The sequence below is a fragment of the Thamnophis elegans genome, chromosome 4 (assembly GCF_009769535.1).
Source record: "Thamnophis elegans isolate rThaEle1 chromosome 4, rThaEle1.pri, whole genome shotgun sequence".
Taxonomy (NCBI): domain Eukaryota; kingdom Metazoa; phylum Chordata; class Lepidosauria; order Squamata; family Colubridae; genus Thamnophis; species Thamnophis elegans.
The window spans coordinates 58,797,330-58,817,533 of record NC_045544.1 but is presented as its reverse complement, the minus strand read 5'-3'; the positions used below and the strand labels follow the sequence as shown (position 1 = coordinate 58,817,533).

At 42.7% G+C, this 20,204-nt stretch overlaps 2 protein-coding genes across 2 annotated transcripts in view; one reads left to right on the top strand and one right to left on the bottom strand.

Annotated features, from left to right (window-relative positions):
* Window positions 1–857, top strand: part of TCP1 (t-complex 1) — a 19,042-nt gene extending 18,185 nt beyond the window's left edge. Inside the window, exon 12 of the mRNA XM_032216836.1 lies at window positions 424–857. Coding sequence (XP_032072727.1) covers window positions 424–640 — 217 coding nt within the window. The 3' untranslated portion in view covers window positions 641–857. The remainder of the gene's footprint in view (window positions 1–423) is intronic.
* Window positions 683–20,204, bottom strand: LOC116508286 (acetyl-CoA acetyltransferase, cytosolic-like). The gene is made up of 9 exons (XM_032216837.1): window positions 20,002–20,204; window positions 17,030–17,164; window positions 15,802–15,983; window positions 13,907–14,024; window positions 12,849–12,992; window positions 11,485–11,607; window positions 9,275–9,429; window positions 8,484–8,594; window positions 683–1,460 (listed from the first exon to the last, which is right to left on the bottom strand). Exons 1-9 carry the CDS (start codon window positions 20,054–20,056, stop codon window positions 1,293–1,295), a joined length of 1,191 nt encoding a protein of 396 aa, XP_032072728.1. The 5' UTR covers window positions 20,057–20,204; the 3' UTR covers window positions 683–1,292.

The window sequence follows — 20,204 nt, the reverse complement described above, 5'->3', positions numbered from 1 at the left end:
GGTTGGCAGTTTGAATCCCTAGCACTGCATAACAGTGAGCCCCCTATTACTTGTCCCAGCTTCTGCCAACCTAGCAGTTCAAAAGCATGTAAAAATGCAAGTAGAAAAGTAGGGACCACTTTGGTGGGAAGGTAAGTGTTCCGTGCACCTTTGGCATTTAGTCATGTCAGCCACATGACCCTGGAGATGTTTTCAAACAGCACTGGCTCTTTAGCTTTGAAACAGATGAGCACCACCCCCTAGATTCGAATGACTAGCATATATGTGTGAGGGGAACCTTTACCTTTATTAAGTACTATTTGATTTATGTTGCATTTGATGCTGAAAAATTTGAAGTTGTTTCAGGTTCAGGTTTTGAGAATACTGAAGACATTTGAAATGTACATTCCAGTTTAAAACACTATTTCTTTTTCTTTTTTTAAGGATCGGTCTTGATTTAATCAATGGGAAACCACGTGACAATAAACAAGCTGGTGTATATGAGCCTACTGTAGTCAAAACAAAGAGTTTAAAGTTTGCAACAGAAGCAGCAATTACTATTCTTCGAATTGATGATCTTATTAAGTTGCACCCTGAAAGTAAAGGTGAAAAAGGAGGATGCTATGAAGATGCAGTTCAATCTGGAGCAATTGAAGACTAAATGAATTTTTATTTGCCTATTCCTGTGAAATTTTCTCAAGTCTGTATTAACTAGTATGTTGATGAAAGCAAGCTGTCAGACTTCTGCATAACTAGCAAATAAATGAAATATGGCCATATTTTGTATTTGTATCAGTAGTATAATGCAGATTGTAAAGGGGAAGATGTTGGAGAAAACCTGAGGGCTTCAGCACTAATAAAGTCAAGTTACAGCCAAACACATAGCTTTTGGTGCATTTCTTGTAAGTATTTTGCTACTGGGAATAATGCAGCTGAATATAAAAACCCCTCCCTTGTGTACACATAAACTGGTCGTAGCTTATGCTAGTATTGGAGAAAGGGGGAAAAGTTATAATGTAATGGCTATTTTTCTCAAAGGTAGGATGAAGTTATCGCTAGAGGTTATTGGGGTGGGTGTGAATAGTAGGTGTATAGGCTGCCGCCTTCTAAAAGATTCAGTGATCCCTTGTCTTCATTAGAAATCTGAGGCAAGACACCAAGTAGATTGTTGAAGAAAGTTCTACTTAAACTGACAGCAGGATGCTTAGATCTTACCTAGTATCAATATATAGGTATTGGCTAATATTGTTTATTACTTACTAATAAAGATAAGTTGTGTTACAAATTGATATAAAATCAAAGAAAAGTTTCCTTTATCTTTCTATACACATAGCTATGCCCATTCCTCCTCCTATACATAAAGCTGCAACTCCTCGTTTTCCACCTGTTCGTTCTAGTGAGTGCAGAAGTGTAACTAGGATTCGACAACCAGATGCTCCAAGGGCGTGGCCAAGAGCAACAGCCCCACCTTCAATGTTTACCTGCAAAAGAAAGAAAAAGAAAACATCAGAAACATGTTAAATCAAATGTAGAAGTTTTCCTTTCCTACTTGGAACCTAATATTTAGAACAAGAATTGAAACCTCTGACAATAGATTTTATAGTGAAGTGGGCAAGACTCATTTTCATGCTGAGATCAGAGGAAAGTGTCTCTGAGCCATTACTTACACAACACACTTGCCTGTTTTTATTCAAACCTATCTCTTAATTTTCTTAATATTTTTTAAACTAATGCCTGATATTTGGCTATTCAATTTTTATTCCCAACCACTAAATTTGTGGAAGGAATGTTCTGCAATGACCACCAATGTTACTGCTCACCTATGTAGTCCTGGAGCTAGCATAAAATGGTGATCATAACTTCTATAAGTTTTTATTGTCAAAAAAATTACTCTTGATAGCCAGCCCGAATGTTAACCAGCAATTAAAACCCATTCATTCTGATTCCACCCCCTGCGGAAATGGAGAAAAAATCCAATCCTTGGTAGGACAACCCTTTAGGTAAGATTTTTACCATACACCGCTTTAAGCTTCTCTTCCACAGCCTAAATATATCCAATTCCTTCAATCGTTCCATGTAGAACTTTGATCTCTGGACTTTAGTTTTTTTGTTCTCCTGTGTGCTGCGTGGGGAATCCAAGCATGGGTTCACTTTGTCCATTAGCCTAGAGACTGAGTTATGTAAATGTTGACCATGCCTCCTCTGACTGGATGGGTCAGTTTTTTAACTCAGTCCAGCCAGAAGAGACGTATTCCAATTTTCTCCAGACTAATTGACAAAATTCTACCTATTCTTGGATTCAACAAGTTGCTGGGAACGATTCAAAACAGGTTATTGCAGGATTAAAGGGACAGGCAGCAGTTCGCTGCCTGCCCAGACCTTCCGGAGCTCTTACAACACCCGGGCTAGGTATTTACTGCCTTGGGGGCTGTTGCAATCAGAGCTCAGTGACCGCTGTTGCCGATGCGAGTTCGCTTTGCCGCCATTTGCTGTCCCTGCCGTTCGTGCCTTGGGCTCGTTTCTCCGCCCGCGCTGCCTGCCTTTAAAATGACTCGCCCTGAGCAGAGTGCCGTTTTCTGGATATTTGACTGTCCACCGCTCTCTTGTGCGGAGTATGGGTTCCGCTGAAGGCATCGGCAGAGCGGAGAGCCTGTAAGCGACGTCGGCTGCAGCCATATTCAAATTTTAGCGCCTCAATTGCGGTCGCCATTTTGGGACCGTTCATGGGTGCGATTAGAGCAGCCGAAAGAGGGCGTTGCGAGTCTTCACGCCCAAAGGGAGCGACTGCGTCATCGGGCCTCCCACTTCCCTCACTTCAGCTTGGCTACCTTAGTGAAAGGATCGCCCTTGCAGCTCCTGCTTGCCACGTGGCCCGTTTCAGTTGCTACAAAAAACTTCTGATACAGTGTGGTTGAGTTTTTTCAATTCTTTCTGTAGAATGGCTGATCAATCCACCTCAGGAGGTATTGTAGAGCCCTCTACCGATTCCCAACCCCCTGCCCAGATGGGGGTTAACTTGAGGCCCGGCAGAGCTCCCAGCCAAAGGCCTAGGGACACATCCAGAGCTCCGGATAGGCCCACAGGCAGAAGGAAAAGGCCAAGGCAGCAAGTAAGGCTGCTGGGGAGGGTAGCAATCCCCCCCCCATATTGCTGCCTCAACGTGCTTCACCGGCCCCAGTACTGCAGCCAGCAGGGAATCAAGGCTGGTCACCAGATCGTCCCTTGCCCGAAGCTTCTGATCCTGGGGAGGGGGTTTTGGGGACCCAGTTTCCTCCGCTCCTTTGGGAGGCCCATGCGGTCTCAGCCCATGCAATATCGCGTGCTGGGCCTTCTGCCACTTTACCCCTACTGCTGCAGGCCTGAAGCCAGCACCTGGGCCTTCCGCCAGACCTCTACCAGATGATTTCTGCAGCAATATCCAGGGGTGTGGATGCTGAAATGCATCGTAGAAATCAGGCTCCTAGGGTTACCAGCGCCCATGGTGGGCCTATTCCCCAGGCCCCACAAGTGGATCTCCCAGATCTCCAGGCAGGCCCTTCCTCACCTCTCCCCTCACTCTATAGCGAGGATTCGGCCTTGGTGGAAGAAGGGGAGGTGATAGACAGGGATTTCTCGGATGATGAAGGTTTGATTTTCGATCAACCTAATTCCTCTGGATTATTTCGCCCCACACTGTTTAAGTCCTTATTATATAAAGTTAAGACTACTACTCACATGGGTGAGACGGCCTCTAAGGATAGCACTGCTGTTGGCCTGGATGCAACTGAATGGCTTTTTGCTGAGCAGGAGGTTATTCCTTCTCCCAAGCTTTTTCTAGACCTTGTCCAAAAGCAATGGGACCAACCGACTGTGGTTGCCCCACCCAGCAATGGGGACAGGAAATTATACACTTCCACTCCTGACCTGGAGGGCATCCTGCAATTCCCAACTGTGGATCCGCCCGTGGCTGCTCTTGCTTCCCCAGCCCTAATCCCCCATCAGAAATTTCTGAAGGCCTGAAGGCTGAGGACCGTAAGGCCGAAACAGTCATTAGTAAGACCCATAGGTTGCGGCCTGGGCCCTGAGCGCTGCCACTGCAGCGTCCTTCTTTAATAGAACCTCCATGCTCTGGCTCAAGCAGTTGCAGGATAGACTTGCTCCTGATGACGTGCGTCTACACCAAGACGTTACCAAAATCATGGCAGCCCTGGAATTTTTGGCAGATGCCACACTTAATGCTGCAAAATTTGCCTCCTGATCTGTGGTGTCGAATGTGGCATCCCGGCGTCTGCTGTGGCTCCGCCATTGGCAGGCCGATGTTAAATCCAAGTGGCGCCTGGCTTCCACACCTTTCAAAGGTGGGGCATTGTTTGGTTCTGTGCTCGACCCACTTCTCATAGAGACGAGGGATAAACGCAAGGTCCTCCCCTCCACTGGGTGGCGCGCCAATAGAAGACAGCAGCATTACAGTAGACGCCAGCCATTTTGGGCCGGTGATTCTGGATTCACTGCTGCCCCCTACGTTCCCCACTACAACAGGGCCTTTACCCAACCACAGGACCGCGGTCAGGACCGTGCAGGGGCCAGGGATAGGGGCCGCCAGCAGAACCAGGCGTAATCCCAGAACAGAAGGCCATTTCGTGGGGCTGACAACCAGTCCTTTTGGAGGTACCGGTGACTTCCGAAGGGAAGATCCCGTGGGCGGGCGTCTCCTGGCCTTCGCTCATCAGTGGGCGGAGACCACGTCCGATGCCTGGGCTCTTCAGGTTGTGAGGCTGGGCCTCACTCTAAAATTTCTCTCCATCCCTCTGAGGCGGTTCATCAGGTGTCCTATGCCCAGGTGTTCGATAAAACGGCATCTCATGGACGCCGAAATACAACATCTCATCTCCATCAATGCCATAGAACAGGTTCCAAAAGGCCAGGAAGGGTTAGGATTTTATTCAATCTTGTTCCTAGTACCCAAGAACTCGGGGGGGGGGGGGATGGCGGGCCATTCCAGATTTGAAAAGACTCAACCTGTACATCAAGTATCATAGGTTCAAGTTGCAATCCCTAAAAAGCATCTTGGCATCCATCCGCCAGGGCGACATGATATCAGTCGACATCAAAGAGGCGTACTGCCACGTGCCCATCCATCCCGCACGTCGGAGATTTCTGCGCTTTCACTTCGCGGGCCGACATTTTCAATACTGGGCCTTGCCTTTCGGCCTGTCATCGGCCCCTCGAACTTTTACCAAACTCTTGGTAGTTGTGGCAGCGTCGCTTCGTTCAGTCCCGGTGAGAGTGAATTGTTACCTGCCATCTCGGGACCAGGCCCTATGGGATCTACAGGTAACAATGGACTCACTGCGGAGATATGGGTTCGTCCTGAACCTCCCCAAGAGTCACCTGCAGGCAACCACGTCATTGCTCCACCTGGGGACCATCATCAATTCCATCACATGCGAGGTCTCCCTGTCCCTGGAGGGGCGACAGAGCATCCCACACCTGGCAGCCCAGGTGTTGTCTCAGAGACTCTTACCTTTGGCTACTCTTTCCCAACTACTTGGGAAAATGATTTCCTGCATCAACATTGTCCCCTGGGCCAGGTTCCATGCACGCCCACTGCAATGGTTCCTGCTTCCCTTTCAGAGGGCACACACCAACCATTCCCAGCTCAAGGTTCGACTCCCACCCAAACCTCTCAGGTCCCTTCGGTGGTGGACGTCCTCCAAACTCCTCAAAGGGTGCCCGTTCAAGGAGCCGGACCGCATCCAAGTTACGACGGATGCCAGTCTATTTGGGGGGGGGGGCATGCCCTGGACTGAGTTGCACAGGGCTGCTGGTCGAGTCAAGAGCTGAACAACAGTATCAATTGGCTGGAGCTCTGGGCCATCCCGCTAGCCCTCCGAGAGTTCCAGGACATTGTATCTCACAACCACATATTGGTCTTGACTGACAATGTGGCCTCCAAGGCTCATGTCGATCGCCAAGGGGGCACCCACTCCAAGGCCCTGATGCTGGAGGCGGAGAAATTACATCACTGGGCGGAGACCAGACTGCTGTCCCTTCGGGCAGAACACATATCGGGCAATTGCAACACACAGGCGGATTGGCTGAGCAGAGCCACTGGGAACAAGCGGAGTGGCAACTCCACCCCGATCTCTTCCAGGAGCTCTCTCGCCGGTTCAGTCATCCAGAGGTGGACCTGTTCGCGCAACCTTCCAACACGCAACTGCCGCGATTTTACACCAGTTACGCGACACCCAGGGCGGAGAGAGTGGATCCCCTGCACAGCCCATGCCGGCCGGCCTCCTCTACGCCTTCCCGCCTCTGCCGATCCTTCCGCTGGTCATACAAAAGATGTTGACAGAGCAAGCGGAGGTCTTGTTGGTGCTCCGATGTGGTCCCGGCATCCCTGGTACGCAGACCTCGTACACCTATCGATCTCACGCCCATGGAGGATTCCAGATGACCAGATCCAGCTCAACCAGCTGGGGGTTCGGGTGGCTCTCATCCACCCGAACCCCCAGCTGTTACAGTTAGCCGTGTGGCACGTGAGCGGGCTATTCTAACGGGCTACACTACTCAAGGAAGGTCATTGATACTATTCAAGCGGCCCGTCGTCCATCTACTACTCGTATATACGAGGCCACCTGGCAGGCCTTCTGACCCCCTCAAGGCTTCGGTGCCCCAAGTATTGGACTTTTTGCAAACAGGACTTGACAAGGGTTTAGCACCCAACACGCTTCGTAGGCAGGTCGTGGCCTTAGCCATAGTAATTGGGGGCGGCCAGGGCCGTTCATTATCTCAACACTCACAGGTCAAATCCTTTTTGAAAGGTGCAGCCAATCTCAGACCTCAGACCGTGCACCGTTACCCTACCTGGCACTTGACATTAGTACTCAGGGCTCTTATGGCCTCTCCATTCGAGCCTATTACATCCATCAGCCTTCGGTTACTGACTGTGTTTTTGGTAGCTATTACATCGGCCAGGAGGGTGTCCGAATTGGCAGCGCTGTCAGTTCTAGTGGACCTCTGCATATTCCAGCCCAACAGAGTCGTTCTTCGTTTGGACCCAGCCTTCCTACCAAAAATCAACACGTTGTTCCACAGAGCTCAGGAACTCATCCTCCCGGATTTCTGCCCCCACCCTTCCCATCCGCAGGAACGCCAGTGACACCACCTGGATGTGCTCAGAACTCTTCGTCGCTATGTGAAACACACTGCGTCCCTCAGACGGTCAGAAGAACTTTTTGTATCCTTTCAACCATCATCCATGGGGCAGAAGGTGTCTTTCCATACCATCAGCCGATGGTTAAAGGTGTGCATCGCTCTTGCTTATGACAGCCAATCCCGACCAGTCCCTAGGCGCATTACGCCTCATTCTACCAGAAGTGCAGATACCACAGCGGCCTGGGCTACGCAAGCCTCGGTGGAGGAGATTTGCAGGGCGGCTACCTGGTCGTCGCCATCACCATTTATTCAACATTACAAGGTTGACGTGTTTGCCTCGACTGAGGCACCCTGACCAGCCTAGCTCCCACCCTGACTCTTAATTGCTTTGGCATGTCCCATGCTTGGATTCCCCAAGCAGCACACAGGAGAACGACCATTGACTTACCTGAACGGTCCTTCTATGTGTGCTGCGAGGGGAATCCAAACCTGCCCGCAGCTTCGGCTGGCCAGGGCTAGCGCATGACTCTGACTCGATGACTTACCTGTTTACTGACTTGACTTTACTCTGGACGTGACTATTGAGACTTGTTTGGCTACGGCCATCATTGACATTGCTACACGTTGTTAACTGGCTGACTTCGTACAAAACTGACCCATCCAGTCAGAGGGGGCGTGATCAACATTTACATAACTCAGTCTCTAGGCTAATGGACAAAGTTAACCCATGCTTGGATTCCCCTCGCAGCACACATAGAAGGACCGTTCAGGTAAGTCAATGGTCGTTCTTTTTGCTTTGCATTGCATTGCCTAGATATGTTCCTTTGGAAGTGCTACTAGAACTCTACAGTTCAACATAAGCTTTCTTTCCAAAAATCAATGACATTTTATTTGAATACTAGCATCACGGAATGCCAAATTCTATCTGATGTTCAATAATTCCTTGTGTGTCCAAACAAATTTCTTGTCTGTCAATCTAATTGCTCTTGGCCAAAAAGGAATTCTAATATGTCTTTACATTTATCAAGCAGATTTTTAAAAAGTGAACAAGATTCTGAAAGGTTCAGGATCACAACACAGAGAAAGATACCGTAAGCTTTTAATCACTGAATACCAATTTACATTAGAAGGAATCCCCCATCTATATAGTTTTATCAAGTTTCCCCAAATTGATGTCCTGCAAATTATTTCAGATGACAAAACTAGTTTGAATGTTACCCTTTCCATCCCACCTAGCATTATTGCATGTTTGCATCAGACAAAAATATATTTCATTACTCTATTTATCTGGAGCAGCATATGCATTCCATGCTATAACTAATCTGCAATATTTGAGGTATTGTTTTTTTTCGCAATTTTAAACATACCTTTTCTGGCTTGAGTTTTAGTTCTTTTGTTATTGCAACACCTAATGCAGCAAAAGCTTCATTAATTTCATATAGATCCACTTGATCCAATGTCCAACCAGCTTTTTCCACCTGCAAAAGATCAACAAGCTCATTCAGTTAACATGGTTAAAAATCGTGGCTGAATTCTGTTAAAAACCATGTGTTCTATTTTTTCCCCAAATTTGTAATAATTTGAGATAAATGAGACTGGTTTCAAATACTGTTCAATGCTCAAATCATTTAAAATACTTAAATTTAAATTTAAAATATTTAAATTTAAAATATTAAATTTAAATTTAAAATATTAAATTTAAATTTAAAATATTAAATTTAAATTTAAAATATTTAAAATACTGATTTGTATCTTAATAAACTCTAATCTGGAATTTAAACAAATAAGGGCCACAAATGCATACAACTCCAATGTTGGCACTGATACTGGACTTATCCCCTCCAATAGCTATGATAAAAATGCAAAATTCAATTAACTCTTCAATCTTCACTAATGACCAATGCACTTGTTTTCTTTCCACAAAAACATGTGTCCACATGCACAAGTGCATAAACAAACACACATTTAATACCCAGAAAAAATACCTGGAAAAATTCACTAATACTGAGAATAAATGAAACATTTATTAACAAAGCTACCATAATTCATTAGGATACAGATGGGCTATACGTATTACGATATGAATATACTATGCTTAAAAAACAGTTGGGTTTTTCAGAATATTAATTCAATGTAATGGACCCCGTTCCCTACTTACAGCTTTTCTTATTGCTGTGATGGGTGCTATTCCCATAACTGAAGGATCAATACCAACTTGAGCCGAAGACACGATCCGTGCCAAAGGAATGAGATTTCGTTTAATTGCTTCTGATTTTTTCATAAGAATAACAGCAGCGGCACCATCATTTATACCTGAAGAGAAAAACAACTAAACCTAGCTTTAAAGTATCTAACAAAGCTTGATAGATACAGCAGTTTTGCCCAGTTTTATCTTCATGGATATTTCCGTCATAAAGCAGTAATTTCCAGTGGATTTTTTTCAATTTGGCCAGGATGAGAAATGAAAGAAAAAGAAATTTCTCCTGGAAAAAATCTAAGATCTGCTCTCTTAAGCTGACATGGTTTTTATCTCTGAAACAACTCTTAACTTTTTAGGTTACATATATAGATGCTTTTTTAAAAAAAGGAAAGTTCATATTTAATTGAAGAGTACATACACCTACCGTATTTTTCGGAGTATAAGACGCACCTTTTTCTCTCAAAAATGAGGCTGAAAATCTAGGTGCGTCTTACACATTGATTACAGCATTTTTTTGCCTCCCAAAACTTCATCCCTTCACCAAAATAGCTTTTAGAAGGCTTTCAGAGAGCTGGCTGGGGAGGGCAGAAATGAGCGAAAAATGGGCCGTTCCCCCGCTCCCCGAAGCACTCTTAGAAGCTTCCTAAAGGCTATCCATGTCTTTTTTCCTTGTTTTTGGCCCCACCACACAGGAGCGCCATACAAGCCCCCTAAGGGCTATTTGTGCCTTTGTTTGAAAAAAACGGGCTGTTTTTGGGAGGTTTGCATAGTGCAAAAACTTTTTTTAAAATTTTCCTCCTCAAAACCTTGCTGCGTCTTATACTCTGAAAATTACAGTAATCTCAGGGTACAAGCGTTCATTTAAAGCCCATTTGAAGTTACAAGATTAGCACCCCCTAGTGTTTACGAGCAAGGAATAACTTACTTTACAAGATCTGTCTCCTCTCTGCTGCGGTTACTTTGCTTTTGAGCAAAAGGAGAATTGATGGAAGTTCCTGGGTGCCTGATATCACACAATATCAGAGGGATTTGAAATCAGAGGGATTTGCTTTGTTTTGAAATGCCCCATAGATGGCTATGAGGCCAGGGAAAATGTAGCAAATCCCTGCATTTTGAAACATCCCATAGGCACCTATGAGGCAGTGGTAGGTTTCAAAATTTTTTAGAACCTTTCTGTAGGTGTGGTCTGCTTTGTGGGAGTGGCTTGCCGGCCATGTGACTGGGTAGGAGTGGCTTGCCAGCCATGTGACTGGGTGGGCGTGGCCAACTTGTAAAATGTGGTGAAACTAACTTAACAATGCTCTTGCTTAGCAACCAAAATGTTGGCTCAGAAACTCTGGCATTTGAAGCACGCAAGTCTTAAAGCTGTCAAGTTACAAGACCCTTGCACCCCTAACCCATTAGAACAAAAACCCAGGGGTGTTCAAACTTGACAGCTTTAAGGCTTGTGGACGTCAACTCCAAAAATCCTCCTCTCTTTATCTTGATGATGTGCGGACGGGTGGGGGGAGGGAGCTGGAACCGGTTCTAAACGGCACTGTAGATTTGTGGAACCTCTTCTATAGAAGAGATTAGAACTGGCAGGAACCCACCCCTGGTATGAGGCCTTTGAAATCAGAGGGATTTGCTTCATTTTGAAATGCCCCATAGATGTCTAGGAGGCCTTTAAAAACTGAGCAAATCCCAAATTAGCGAATGCCTTGGCAAAAGCATGGAGTCATCTCATTCAAGTTACGAGATTCACTCTCACGAATTCTCGAGGTACGAATGGAATGGGCAAGGTCCATTACATTCACGACTCGAGGATTACCTGTAGTACCAAAATCAAAACGTTTGCAGTTGTAGTTAATGAGCAGTAGCATGGTTTCTTCTTCTTTTTGCCATTTTGAGGGAGCCAGACTTAGCATTAGGTACAATTTTGAATTTTTTGTTTGTTTTTCTTTAATTTAATGTACTTTCTATCTGGTCCTTTGCATTCTTCATCCAAGACCTTACTCACAGGCTACACTCCAATAATTCATTTTTTTTTTCACTAAATCCAAATTGTACCAGTTGAATTAGAAAAATGTCCCCCCTTCCTTTATTCTTCATCCTTAATCAAATCAGATTGCTGCAACTGGAAAAGATCCAATTTTATAGCTTATCTTTAAATTGCTCAACAAACCAACCTGAGGCATTTGCTGCAGTCACGGTGCCTGTCCCATCGGTTATGAAGCAAGGTTTCAACTTTGCCACTGTTTCTAGGTTGCACCCATGGCGAGGATGTTCATCAGCTTTCACTTCCGTGGGGCCTGTCAAAAACAAGTATTTCAGTAGCAGCCGTTTTATACTTGCTACAAAAAAGGAAAGGCGGGAATTTTCCTATTAGTAATTCTACTTCTCATTCTTTTTCATTAAAGATACACACTCCCCTTACTGATGGTATTTTACCTGTCAAAAATGTATACGAATATGTCAAACATATGTTGGATAAAGGCTAAGAAATACTGGGATCAGATATGTACCTTGATTCAGAGAATTCTTGGAATGCAGAATTGAAACCAGATATTTCTCTTTTAGGCTTGATGGATACATTTCTTGAAAAAAATTGGCCTGCTTTTATTTATGATAACATAGCAAGACTTTTGTTTATGCCACAGGGATGGAAGGACATATGGATACCGGCAAAGGAAGAACTGATGGTGAAATGAATGGAGTTGGCAGAGATGAATAAACATTTTGATCAAAGAAAGGACTTTGTTTCTACTTTGAAACCACTTTTGTATTTTTTCCTTGAAACCAAGACAAATGAAACTTTGATTTTGACATTTGACAATCACAACTGTTTTATGATTTCCTACACTCTTTAATTATATGTATTCAAGCATAGGAGTGATAAACTGAGTTCATATATTAACCCATAGAATTCTACATTGGGGTTTAGGTACAGTATGAACCCAATCTATGTTGCTTGGTTGATTTTGTATTAACGTAAGAAGTAAAGCCCACCTGCTGTGATTTATTCAATAGATCACTATTAACCAAACTATAGCAGAGATAAATATATTAAACTCCTAATAAGGTGCCAAAAATTGATTTAGTAACTCTTGAAATTAACTCATGAGAAATTTTAAAATTGGGATATTCTTTAAATTACTATTAAATTAATACAATTTTTTTAAAAAAAATACATGTTACTGAAACGGGAAGAAACTTTGGTTTAACCTATGAACCAGTTCAAACTGACATTGTGGAAACAGTAATGATAGGTGACATTCTTTCTAGATCTGTAATTATTCTTCTCTTTTCCAAGTCTAGATGTTTATAACTGGCAGCACACAAGGGTTAAATTCACAATTTTATTTTCATCTAGCAGTAAAAACTAACTAATTATGCCTGAGGTTACTAACTGTCTCTGCCTTCCCAATACACCAACTATTCTAACACATGAGGGAGGAAGAATCGAAGCAAATAAAAATGAATACAAAGATGAATCATTATAGTAAGAAACAGGTCCTGGCCCCTTGTCCAGTATGTCAAACTGCTCACTGACCTCTTCTAGAAGGGACAACCACAGGTACAATCTCTTTATCAAAATATCCACCCTTCTGGGCATTTTCAGCCTTGTTCTGTGACATTACAGCCTGTTGGTCTTGTTCTTTTCGAGTAACCTTCCACTGTTTGGCCACATTTTCAGCTGAAACAATTAAAAAATACAGTAGACACTCTAATCACAATCATCAGAATTTAGCTACTATATACTTATTATATTTATTGCATATGTAATATACATTAAACATAAGTAGAAATATACAATAAATGCAATTATACTGATTATAGAATAAACTGTAGCTATTTATTACTATTTTATTATTTATATCACACCTTTTGGCAAGAGCTCCAGATATTACATATAGCACTCCTTCCTCCTATTTTGATAGGTGGGACTGAGAGAGAGAGAGAGAGAGAGAGACTGGCCTGAAGTACAGTGAATTTTCCTGGCAGAGGATAGATTAGAACCTGGGCCTTCTACATCTAGTGCAACATAGTAACCATTATGCCAATTTGGCTTTCAGTGTGTACAATGATGACCTGGGAGAGGCTCTTTGCTTGGGGAATGTAACCCTAAATAGGGTTTCTTTATCTTTACCTTTTCTTCCTAGATCATACATGCAATAGCACTTAGACACCATATACCGCTTCACAGTGCTTTACAACCTTCTCTCTAAGCAGTTTACAGAGTCAGCATCTTGCCCACAACAATCTGGCTCTTCATTTTACCGAGCTCGGAAGAATGGAAGGCTAAGTCAACCTTGAGCCCATAAGAATCGAACTGCTGACCTGTTGGAATCTGGCAATCAGCAGAAGTAGTCTGCAGCACTGTGCCACCACGGATCTTAAGTAGGTATTTCTATTCCTTTGTAGTGTGTGGGGACAGGGATTCATTGCAATTACACCTGGCAAGCCTACATTGAAGTTGGACATTGCTCAATATTTTTCTTCCCATCCTTATAATTCTTGCTTTCTCTCCACTCTTCCTTTTTCTGTCAAATAAAGCCAGGACATACTTTCATCCAATCTTCTTGTCAATGCTATTTTCATGTGGCTTACCTGTAATACCCATGTGATAACAGTAGAAGGCATCTGTCAAGCCATCTACGATAATAGTGTCTTGCAAAGAGGCTTCCCCCATCTTCACCCCATTACGCAAATGAATGACATGAGGAGCCTGGGGAAAAATATTTTAGCACATTTAGGACATAGAAAGCAACTTTCTTTAGAAGTGAATGTAAATAACCTCTGAGGCGCCCACTCTCACTGAATGATCCTTCCATTCATTGGTCATATGTAAATCTAATATATAGAAGGTATCCCAACTCAGTTGTAGAGTACATGCTTTGTATGCATTAGGTCTCAGCTTCAATTCCTGATATTTCCCATTAGAAGAATCACATGGTATGTACGACTGAGAAAGACTGTAAGAAAAAAGAAGTTTCCATATTGTTTCCTCCTGAATTCTAGTTGGGAGGAAGGTGAAGGCTTGAAATAAGCTAAAGAATATTTCACTTTAAGACTAGAGGCATATGTAGCTCAAAGAAGTATAGACATCCACTATATGCACAATAATCTCCTTGGTATTTTTTATCAGAATCAACAGTAAGACAAAAGGATCAGAAGAACTGTTTGGCCTCTGCCATGGAAGTTTCAGAAGAAATTGTGTCATTCAAATATGACATGTCAGGCCAATGTCCAAATGCCATCAGCATGAAGGAAACTTCAACAATGGCATTTTTTCTTTCTTGATTGTGTATATGTCCATCATGTAAGTCTCTCTCTCTCTCTCTCTCCCTGTATGTATGTATGTATGTATGTATGTATGTATGTATAGACACATGCAATGATAAATATGTAACAAATCTAACCCTATGTACTCTCACACACTTACAATAAACAAATTCTTTCTAGCTATATTTCTCTTTGCCCAACTAATTCCTTACTACTTCTACTCATATATACTAGAGATTCAAAGGAAAGAGTGAGTAAGTTTAATTCATGATAAATCATGGTTGGAATAACTCAGGTTTAAAAAAAGAAACAGAAAAACCCTAGAAAAAAAGCTACATATTAGTTATCCAGGGTCATTTAAACCACAGCTGTACAATCGCCCTTACTCCCCCAGAAATGACTACTTGGTTCTATTTCAACTTCGTTTCTCTTCAAGAGAATAGCAATAACCCATTTTTCCTGTAAAATTGTTACTCCTGTCCTACAGGTTTTTTGGGGACATTCTTGCATTAGTAGCTGCTAACCCAAAGCCCTAGGAGTTCTTACTTGGGTTTGGCTGAGCATAAAGTGTTAAGCAATTTCTTAGCACAAAGTGCTAATTCTTCTGAAGAAATGACATGGTTGTGTGTGAGGGTATTTTTAAAAAACTGAACCATGCTTTATAAACTTTTTAAACTTCAAGAAACTTTATATACCCACAAAAATATGCCATTCTATCTTAATGCAAAAAATTCCTGATTTATTTGGTTTTGTACTTTGCATGAATCAGGAAGTAATCTAGGAAAGCATGATTACTTGATCTCCTAGTGTTGTATGGAGCCACTCAATTCAATCACTCAAAGTTTTAGATATTGGTGTTCATATATGATTTGTTATGGCATCGAGTCATGTCTTGTTTAACAAACTGTGGTTTAATAACTCTGCTTAAGCTTGTGTGCCAATAAGCATCTCAAATTGGGCTGGACACGGTGCAAGTATAGAATAATGGGATTGGAAGGGACTTTGAAGTTATGTCAAGCCTCAGCCCACTGAAGCCCAAGCTGTTAGGGTTGCAGATGTAACTTGTGAGAAAGAAGTCACTCTTTCTAAAGGCTCAATGTACAGCTTGTGTACTCTTGAATACAATTAATTCTCCTATGGGAATCACACTTCCATGCCTTTTCAGCATAAGCGTCTTAGGAGCAGCAAGCCTTACCCCTCTGAACATCAAGCAGCCTTACCTTGCTCATGTTTTCCATACCACCAGCCACCACAATACTGGAATCTCCTGTCATAATAGACTGAGCCCCGAGCCATACGGCTTTCAGGCCTGATCCGCATATCATTTGACAACTCCAAGCTGGTATCTCATATGGAATCCCTGCCCCAACACTGGCTTGTCGAGCAGGATTCTGGCCAGCACCTACAGAAATAAACACACAGGAACGACTATACTAAAATGAATATAAAAGTTCATTCTCCTACATCACTTCTTAGTGACAGACAGATGGGTGCCCATGTTATTTGCCTGTAAATTACTCATAACCAGTTTTAGTTTCAAATTGATAGCCCACCTCTTGTTTCCAGGTGCTGCTTTGTAAAAATGAATGTTTCACTCTTAATTTCAATGCCCATGTCTTAATTGTTCAAGTTATTTAATTCTCAATTTTCTTAGGATGACCTTCATGGTCTTTGGGCTATATTCAACACTGCTGTGGATAGGCGAAGGCAGTGTATGGTTCTATTTTTGTTTTTAACCATCATAATGTAAATGTTTGTTTTAAGGTTGGTCTGCATTTATAGGATCAAAATAACCCAAATAGTTTCTGTTTCTAACTGAGAAATAGGTCAGGTGAATCTCCTCACTCTTAGTGCAATACCTTAATCACTACACCATACTGACTTTCATAGAGAAACACATATGCAGGTCATGAAACTGGAGAAGGCTAAATTAGAAGGGGAAAATACTAGAAGGAGATCTGAAGCAGTAAAGTATGGGCAACAGTGCAGGAAGTTAGAACAGACTGTCACGTGGGTGATTTAACACACCCGGAATTGTAGGAAAAAAAAGGACCATGACTTCTTCATGACATTCCTGTCCTTGTTTGCCACCACCCACTCTTCTCTCTGATTTATGCGTTCATACTTGGAAGCCCTTCTGTTGCAACAAGTAAAGGAATGGCAGAAGGAAAATCTATGCAAGAATAAGAAGGAGATGTCAAAGTTGTTTCATTTGCTATTTCCAGGAACATTAGACATTTCTACACAAATTGCTAGTTTGGGAGATTGAAACCTTAAACATATGGGAAGAAAGAAAGTACAATTTCAAAATAAGTAAAACTAAAGAACTATAATTCATTCTCTTTCTCTCTATGTGTGTGCAGTTTCCGCATTACATAAACGCAAGAAAAGAGACCATAAATGGAATCCAGCTCAAAATTCTGGATAAATGCTTGATCAAGTTCTTACCTGCAGTCAATACTTGTCCAAGTATAACTTCAGATACTTCTTTAGGATCAATTTTTGTCCTCTCCAACAATTCTTTAATGACTACTGAAGCCAATTCATGGGCATGCAGGGTTGACAAGGCACCATTGAAGGATCCTAGATAAAATATAAAAATAAGAAATAGGTGTGTTTTATTTCTACTCTATTCCCTCTTTCCTTTCATTCTATTCTTCTTTTAAGCATTCTAGGTAACATATAAAGATTACAATTCTAGGAAAATAAACAAATATATTATCATGGGTATACTTGGGAATTAAGATATATGTATATTATTCATTGAAAGTCTGGCATTTTGTTTTATTATCTGGTCAAACAATTTGAGATCTGATTCTTCAAATATAGTAGCATTTTCTTGGTCAGTTCTCTGTATTACCAAAATTAAACAATCACTAGATTCATTTATGAATCAGATAACATCCTATAGTACAGTACAAGATTTTATAAGGGAAAGCAATATTCAATTTGTTATACCTAGTAAACCTCAACAAACAATTTTGTGTATCTATTTTTTCCTCCTTATGCTAAATAGAACTATTTGAACAAATACATTTTATTTACAGTTCTTTTAATTAGAAAAACCTGGATAATCTAATTTTTGATTATATGTACAAGAGTCTCCATTAATTTCTTGTTAAATATACTCACGAATTATTCATGTCTCTAACTATAATGTCTTACATGGATGTTTAAGAAACTGATTTAAGAAGTTTTTAAAAAAAATCTTATCATACAAAACTCTAGGAAAAATGGGACTGATCAACTGTACTTGCTCCTTCAGGAAGGCAAGCTGTAAACCCCATCAGATGAGGAATTCTACCTGGCGGAGTCCAGGAAAAGTGTTTTATTTTGCTGTGACTTTCAGCCTTTGAAATATTGTGCCACTCAAGGTGCAGTCTGCCCCTCCATCTTGGCCTTCTGAAAGGTCCTGGAAACCTGGCCCTGCCAACTGGCTGGGGGCCCCAATGGGGACATCCCACTCTGGAATTGTTTAGTAAATTAAGAGTAGATCCCACCCCATGCCATTTACATAGCCATCCCTTTTATCCAGTTTTGTTAACTTGCAACGTGCTCATTTTTAACCCTTAATTTTTTTTAACATTCTCATTGTTTTGTATTATCGTTTTGATAGTGTAAGTCATCCATGATCACTTGACAGTGAGATGGATGGATGGATTAATAAATATAATAAATACATAAAACCATGTGGAATAACTAATCAGAAGGGGAAAGGATCAAAGAGGATGGGAAACAACCATCCCAAACTAAGATGCAATACTGTGTTTGGAAGCCAAGTCTCCAAGGTTGTTTAGATTCTCTTCTAGATTGGCTTGGACGACCTGAAGCTACGTTGCCTACAGTCTGACCTAAGCACAGTACACAAAATTGTCGCTACAACGTCCTACCTGTCAATGACTACTTCCGCTTCAATCTCAATAATACTCAGGCAAACAATAGATACAAACTCAAAGTAAACTGCCCCAAACTCAGAAGTTTGCAGAAAATACGACTTCAGCAACATAATAGTCAACGCCTGGAATGCACTACCTGACTCTGTCGTTATATCCTCAAACCCCCACAGCTTCAACCTTAAACTGTCTACCCCATTCCTAAGAGGTCCATAAAGGGGGCAAGCATAAGCGCATCAGTATGCCTACCGTCCCTGTCCTACTGTCCCCTTTTATTTGTATTCATTTCTTTCATTCATGTCCATGTTTACACTTGCTATGTCCTTGTACTGTGTCCTATGTATACTTGTACATGTTTGATTTGCTATACCTGTTATCTCCTACGTGTTTGACAAAATAAATAAATAAATGATAGATGGAAGACTAGGAGTTGGGTTCTACTCATGGGAGGAAAGAAGAGCCAGCGACCAGACCGTTCTGGTTCTACCGGCCAAGCGCCAATCAGAGCAAGAGGGATTCCTCAGCAAGAGCCGCGAAGCAATCACAGCGCATCTTCAGGCGGTGGCTCTATAACGCATTGGCCAATCATTGAGAGAAAAGTACAGGCGAGGGAGGAGCTTCGGGGATTACGCAAAAAGACAAACAAACAAAGCAACTCCTGTGAATAAGCCAACAGATGGGCGGGGAAGAAAGCGGGGATCCATTCCCCCCACCCCCCACCCCCCGTAGAAGAAATACGTTTCTTCTACCGTATTAGCATCAACCCATTTTTTTTAATTGCAAGCCGTCTTGAGGCACTTAGGTGGGGTAGGGTGTGTGAATGAATTTGATAAATAAAAGAACCAGGGCGGCGGGAGGGATTTCACCCAACGTTTACCTGGAGCTTAAGAGTGACGAAGTCTAGATAGCCTCTTTGCTAATAATTTCCCGTGTGTCAAACTGCTCTCCTAATGTATCTCGATGGTTGCTCTGAAGACAAAGGGAGCGAAGGTGCCAAGTCGGCTTGAGCTTTGGGGAGGACAGGTTGAAGAAGGTATGTCGGTGTGGTGTGGAAGGGTAAGAAAATACGATAAAAGAACGATTTAGCCTGCTCTTTTGCACACGGCAAGCTGAAATTAAAACTTGTTAAATTCCATCAGACTCCCAGAAATACAGACCGTTTCCAATCTGTTATCCGAATAGTCTTAATGATTACCTAAGCAGTTAACAAGCCCTATATCCTCCCGCCCTCGCAGTTCTACAGTTCTCCACCCCCTTCTCGCAGACCAATTCCAAGCTTGCCTACCACAATCCAGCTCGGTTCATTTTCTTACCTTTCTGTCAGAAAAAGTACAGGATTTCCTCCCATACCCGGCAGCATAAAAGGAGGGGGGGGGGAACGGGCGAAGGCAAATTTCCCGCAGGCATCAGAATGAATGGACCGTTCAAGGTTGGGAGTAAAGCGGGGATGTCAGTCCATGAAAACGTCCCTTTCAGAGCAATACCAGATCGAGGCAGGAAAAGGCCCCAGGAATAGCTTCTACTCACCGACAGGGGTCCTTGCAGCAGCAACGAAAACGACGGCCTCGTCCCCGCGATCCATGATGCTTCAAAGAGGCAGAAAATCCCGTCGCTCTTGCAGCCGCGTTCTTGCCCAGTGCAAACTGCCTCGCGCCTCCTTTAGATTCCGGCAGCGATGCGCACCCAAGCTCTCATTTGTTGCCCCGGTCCCCGCCCACCTCTTATGTTAT

Bases quoted from the DNA above. Each gene is read 5' to 3' on its own strand.
- LOC116508286 (XM_032216837.1), bottom strand. From the start codon at position 20,056: ATGGATCGCGGGGACGAGGCCGTCGTTTTCGTTGCTGCTGCAAGGACC. The intron at 15,984-17,029 runs GTAAGAACTTGA...TTATTTCTGTAG, and splicing joins TGGACAAGTATTGACTGCAG to GTGCTGGCCAGAATCCTGCT. The intron at 14,025-15,801 runs GTAAGGCTGCTT...ATTTTTCCCCAG, and splicing joins GTATGGAAAACATGAGCAAG to GCTCCTCATGTCATTCATTT.